We start from the raw sequence: 6,277 nt of genomic DNA, 5'->3' as shown, positions 1-6,277 counted from the left end.
AATAAAAATCAGTTATGACTAGTATTATTTTAAATTTTATTGTTTAATTTAATTATACTTAATTTATAAAAAAAAAAACTTGAATGTATAGCATTACACTAAAATTCGGGTGCCTATAAAAAATATACAAGATCCTTTTAGTTAAAAAATAGTCACAACTCACATGTTTGTGTTGTTATGATTAGTGGAATACATTTGACAAATCTTGTGTTCAATGAGAATCTCAACTTTTTATTACTTCATTTTGGATGCTTAAATGTTAATTATAGCTTATGTCAGGACAAATTTAAAGCTTAATGGTCGTCCATAAACAAAGCATAAAAACTTCCAATAACATGTATTAAAATTCTACATGGTTCTTGATTTGTTAATGACTAGAACTATAAAGGATACATTACATTATACCAGTTCAAACTTCAAACTACAAGAAGCATGAAAATGTACATCAATTATAAAATTAAGTAGTAATATTATACAATCACACCCTTGGAGCTGAAAAATAAATAGCTCATAATGGGTTGGACCATTGGAGAAGGAAATCACAAAAACGTCTCCTTCAACCTTGGTCATGCTAAACTACAACTACTACATAAATAAAAGGCAACAAATGATGTGATTAAAAAATAGAAAAATAGGAAAATGAAAATTACCACTAGGGACAAGGGTATATAACTATAAGGCGCATAAGTCATAAAGTATGAACCATGCATATGCTGAAAGGCCTATAAAAATATGCAGCCTTTATTACAGCAGAAATTTTTCAGGTAGTGAAAAATTATGCTTCAAGGATCCGAGATTCACAGGTCGTTTTATGAAATATCTGCAACCAGTGAGAAAATAGAATAGAAGTTTGGTGGGTTTTGGTGATCAAATTTTTCACTAATATGTGAAAGGTGTAGAAGTTTGGAAACCAAGGCAGAATTATTATCTGATAAGAAGAATCTTCAAGAGATGAATAAGACCCACAATTTTGATCACTGAAAAGTAGAACCATGAAGTTTCAATCTTGATCCTTCCAGAAGAAGGGTCTAACAGGGCAAGAAGAAGAGGAAGAAGAACCTGGTTTTCTGTTATTATCTCCTTCTATTGTTCTATGAGCTTCAGGATCATCATCGTCATTGAATTCTTGCTGATTGTGATTCATAAATGGAATTTGTGATTGAAACAGAAGATTGTTGTTTGAGTCCAAATCATCCCACACAGGACTACCAGGACCCCAAGCTGCAGGAATTGCATTAAACCAAGCAGCCATTTCCCCCCAAACCAACTCCTGAGACTGCGGAGCTCCTGAATCATTATCAGCATTGTCATCAATCATTGAAGCCGGAGGCAATGGTGGCGCTGGCGGCGGCGGCATGCTCTCAGAGTTCAAATCCTGCTGCATAGTGATGTCTTCTTCTGGCTCCGGCTCTGGCTCTGGCTGCTCTGCCTCTGGTACCTTTGATGCCGAAGCAGAAGAAGAAGAAGAATCTTGTGCCATTTTTGTTGATTGATCTTTGTCCTTGTTGAGAAAGAGCTCAGGGAAATTTAGCCTAGCATTCTCCCCTCTAAGCTTGAAGGCCTCGCGGTCATAGGCCATGGCGGCGTCCTCAGCCGTGTCGAATGTCCCAAGCCATAGGCGAGTCCTATTGCGAGGGAGGCGAATCTCTGCTACCCATTTCCCCCAATGGCGCTGCCTCACACCTCTATAGAGCTTTGTAGCATTCAATGGCACCGGAGGTGAAGGCGAAAACAATGGCCTTCCATCAGGCCCTATTCTGTTGTTCATCATGGCCATGGCTCTCCCTCTTGGACTTAGATTCAGTGTGTCACTCCAATACTGAAGATTTTGAAGGTGTTGTTGGTGTTGAGACCCAAAAGATATCATGTTTTGATGTAATGGTAATTGTGATGGCTGAATTTGTGGTGGTGGTGGATGGAAGAGAGGCATGTTTGTGGTTCCAAATTGGTGTGGGAATTGCATTGCTTGATTCTGAGTTTGAGAGCCTTCAAATGCAAAAGGGAACACTATTCTTGAAGAAGAAGAAGAAGAAGAAGAAGAAGAGAAAGGAGGTTCTTGTTGTTTTAAAAATGATGATGATGGTGATGGTGGTGATTGATTAATCTTCTTATGAGGCCTATTTGACATGGAAGCTTCATCAAAAACTGGCTTCCATTGCCGCCTCTCAACGCCTTTTCCCTTATCTATCATCATCATCTCCAAATCTTGTTGGCTTCCACTTTCAGCAATTACTCTTTGATGATGAGAATCTTCAACAACAGCACCCTTTGTGGATTTACCACTGTTCCTTGCAGCAGAAGCAGCCATGATCAGACCAACAATTGAAATCTTCAATAATCTTTCAAGCTCCCTCCTCCTCTCTCAGAAGCTCCACCAAGAACTTTCTTGTTCAGTGTTTTGTTTTACAACAAATAGAACAGAGATATATTGAGAAGGGTGCAGTGTGAATAAATATATGAATCAAAATGAAAGCGAAACACAAAAAGGAAGTGGATTTTGGAAATCAGAATCAGATATGGTCAAAGAATATAAGGAAAAAACAATGGAAAAGAAAAGATTGAATTTTGAAATCTGGGTTCTGATTTGCAAGCTTGATCCGATCAAAATCAAAAACAGAATCGGATGCCAAAAATCGTCTTCACTTTGAATTGACCCATTTCTCAATACTCTGTTCTTTCTTATTTTGTGTACACCGCAAGAAAGCGCAGAACCAAGGGAGAGAAGAGAGAGAGAAGCGTGAATCAAAAGAGAAGCAAAGTTATGAGTTACGTGTATGTGTTTGTGTGTTTTCTTCTTTTCTGCAATGATAGTATTTGGGGAAGTGAAGGTGGAAGGAAAGCAGGGGAAGAATATGCAAGGAAAAGGGTGGGAGAGTGAGTGGGGTTTATATAAGACCGGAAAAAATCAATAGAATTCATTGGTTGGTTTTGGACTTACACTTTTATTTAGTATGGAAGTTTAGTCTAAGGGTGAAAACTCATGTGAAATGGATTTCACGTGAAATTAATATCTAAGAGTTTAGTCAAATTAGTCAAATCATCTAAGGTATTAATTTCACGTAAAGTTAATTGCAGTTGAATTTTCACTTAGTTTATGTTCTATAAATAAAAAAACATATGTACAAAGAGTTTAATTTTGATTTACTGATAATATAAAATTTGTATAATTATATTTTTTTATAGTTATTCACACAATAAATATAAAAGATAATTATTTTTGTTGATGTTACGTAATTAAATATACCTGTAAAATGTTTACACTGACAATATATTAAAATTAAAGTTATATATAAATTTAGAAGGTTGAGTTGATTGATTTTAGATGTTACTAGAACAATGAAAAGGTATCGTGTATTATGTTATTTATACCATTGATTAGTTTTCTCTGTTTTTCTTTTTTTTTTTAAATATTATTTCTTCTAAACTTATAGATAACATTTATATAAATAAAAAAATCGTTCGTTAATCAATCAATATATAAAAATCTGTATTTAATATTCATGAAAATGTTTCATTAAGATGTTGTAAAATAATTTAATTATTCTGTTACGATAGATTTGATTATTTTGTTATGAAAAAGTTTAACTATTCTAATAACTTGTCATTTTATTAAAAAAATATGTGAAACATGTATACATATACAGTAATTTATTTAGTAATTAATTTTTTATATTCATTGAGTATTTTATTATTAATTTTTTATAATAAATGAAACATATGTTTAATAAAAAATTTCAAAACAAATATTTATAGTTTTCACTTTCCTTTTAATAAGTTTGGATGCATGTAGTATTTTACTCAATGTTTATTTGAAATTCAATACTTAAAATTTATAATTAAGTTCTTATAAGTTTACAATCAATTTTTTATAGTATAAATGCTTTTAATTATGTCTTTATTATAATTATATAAAAATACTTTCAAATAAAGTTTTTATAATATACACATATTAAAAAATCAATTTTATATCAAATATAAAGATTTATTGATTAACAACTATTTATACAATATACAAAATTTGATTAAAAAGATACTTACAGAATAAAGAATCAATTAGGCAAGCTTTTGTATAACTTAATCAAAACTTAAAAAAATATTCCAACTTATAAAATAATTTAACCTTATTTGTAATGCAGTAGGAGGAAAAAAAGGAAAAAAATATGTAAAAAGAAAGGAAGGAAATGGGATAGAAATTCGGAAAACTTTTGAGAATTAATGCATGAAAAGAGAATTAGTTTAGGAATTAGAATTGAGATTAGAAGATTGAGATTTAGCGTTATATTTTATTGTTAGAGAGTAAAATTAAAATTTTAATTTTGAGATATGAAATTTTAATTATTTTATTAATTTCAGAGAGTGAAAATACATATTTTAAAAAAAATTAAAATNTTATTTTCTAATTTCAGTCTCTAAATGGATTAAGGAAGGAAGGGTGATGATGAGTGGTTGGCAAGAAAGGGTCCCACACGGGTGAACAAGCTGTGGTTACGTTTTGATCACTCAAACTGAAATTGTGTGCGTCTCTTTCTTCTTCCTTCGTTCTTCGCTCTTAGCCTTTCCAACTGTTGTGCTACTCTTATAACTATTATGAGGTCACAACTCATAACAAGATATTATTAAAACAGTTATTTAACTGTCTCTCATTACTGTGGCGACCACCCATTGGTGACTTGCTCATCCTAAGATATTTTCTCTCCCCCCCTCTCATCTCTCTCCTCCACTTTATTTTATTAAAAAAATAATATAATTCTCAAATTAATAATATTATTTCTTTTTAATTATATATATTTTTATCATTTTTTAAAATTATTTTAAACGTTTATTTTGTTATATTAATATTTTATTATAAACTTTATCATATTCATAAGAATTGTACATAATCTTGAAAAAGATAAAAATAATATAATCAATTTGAAAGTAATATGTTACTTTTCTTTTATTATTAAAATTATCTATCTTATAAAATTATGTATTTCAAAAATTTATCATAATAAATTTCTATTTAAAATATATTTTTTCTTTTTGTGCTGTTTTATATATTAGAATTTTTTAACAATAATTAAACTCTAAACTATTTCTATATATTTTTTTAAATTAGTTATATTTTACATTTTATTACCTATTTTTTTACAATAAAAAACCTTTTTCGTTCACATTGCAATTAAGATAATAAATAATAGATATTTGTATTATTTGTCTATTTAATTTGAAGTGTCAACTTGTTTATAATAACAACAAAATAAGTAACAAAATGCAAAAATATAATTAACTTTCAAAAATCATATATGCGAAAATAATTTGTTTTATTTATTTAAAATATCCATTATAATTTATAATGAAGTATTTCTCCTTAAGAACTAGGTTCCAACCATCTTCCTTCTTTAAAGCATGTTATGATCAATAACTTAAAAATAGAAATATTATATCGTTTACCCGCATAAATAATTAAGCTGAAATGTTCTTAGCAGTTAGGATAAGAAGACAGAAAAGAGATGACTAGAGCAGCAAAAACCGACATTTTTCTTAACCTTGGCGTGATCATACAATAACCTTAATCAAAAGAATCTCCTTACCAAATGCTATATTAAATTAATTGACTGATAGGTGTTTTATACTTTTATATTTATATAGCAAAGTTATGGTTGGAAGATATTTTTATAGTGAACGAAGCCCTATCAAGGAAAACTACTTCAATTTGGGGTTGCTCAGTGCAATATTATATTAAGTAGAGTTTATTTTGAGGTATTGGGACAGAGACTAAAAGACTAAGATTCAGTATCATGTTTGTTGGTTCAAAGACTGGTACTTAAATTTCTGTTTCTGTCAATAAAATTTCAGTATTTTCAAAAAGTGATGACACAGGAGACTGAAATTTTTAGAAATAGAGACTGAAACTTTAATAATATTTTATACCTAAAATACTCTCATTTCAATTAATTAATTTCAATTTTACTTTTGTACAAATTAAATTAGAGTTTCATTTTTATTTTAATTTCTGTCTTCCACTTTACACCAAACAGGATACTAAAATTTATTTTTATCTTTGTCTTTTAATTTCTAATTCTGTCTCAGCCTTTCAATCTCTCTCTCCACTAAATACTACCTATATTATCATTTTCTTAAACCTTCCATCGATATCAAGATGATTTTAAAATATCATTCATTGGCTAGAGAGCTTAAATTAGATCCGTATACCTAACATAAAAAAAAATAAGGCACTAAACTATGAGTTACGAGTACGACTAATTTGATTTTTAAAATTTTCTTTTCTCAGTTT

General features: G+C 29.8%; 1 protein-coding gene across 1 annotated transcript; it reads right to left on the bottom strand.

Moving 5' to 3' along the window:
- Window positions 1–421: 421 nt before the first annotated feature.
- Window positions 422–2,852, bottom strand: LOC107477889 (ethylene-responsive transcription factor ERF054-like). Its single transcript, XM_016097975.3, has one exon. The coding sequence runs from the start codon at window positions 2,306–2,308 to the stop codon at window positions 1,001–1,003; it is 1,308 nt and encodes a 435-aa protein (XP_015953461.2). The 5' UTR covers window positions 2,309–2,852; the 3' UTR covers window positions 422–1,000.
- Window positions 2,853–6,277: the final 3,425 nt, after the last annotated feature.

This window comes from Arachis duranensis, chromosome 3, assembly GCF_000817695.3.
Source record: "Arachis duranensis cultivar V14167 chromosome 3, aradu.V14167.gnm2.J7QH, whole genome shotgun sequence".
Taxonomy (NCBI): domain Eukaryota; kingdom Viridiplantae; phylum Streptophyta; class Magnoliopsida; order Fabales; family Fabaceae; genus Arachis; species Arachis duranensis.
Note: the sequence above shows the minus strand (reverse complement) of the source record. Positions and strands in the feature narration are given on the sequence as shown.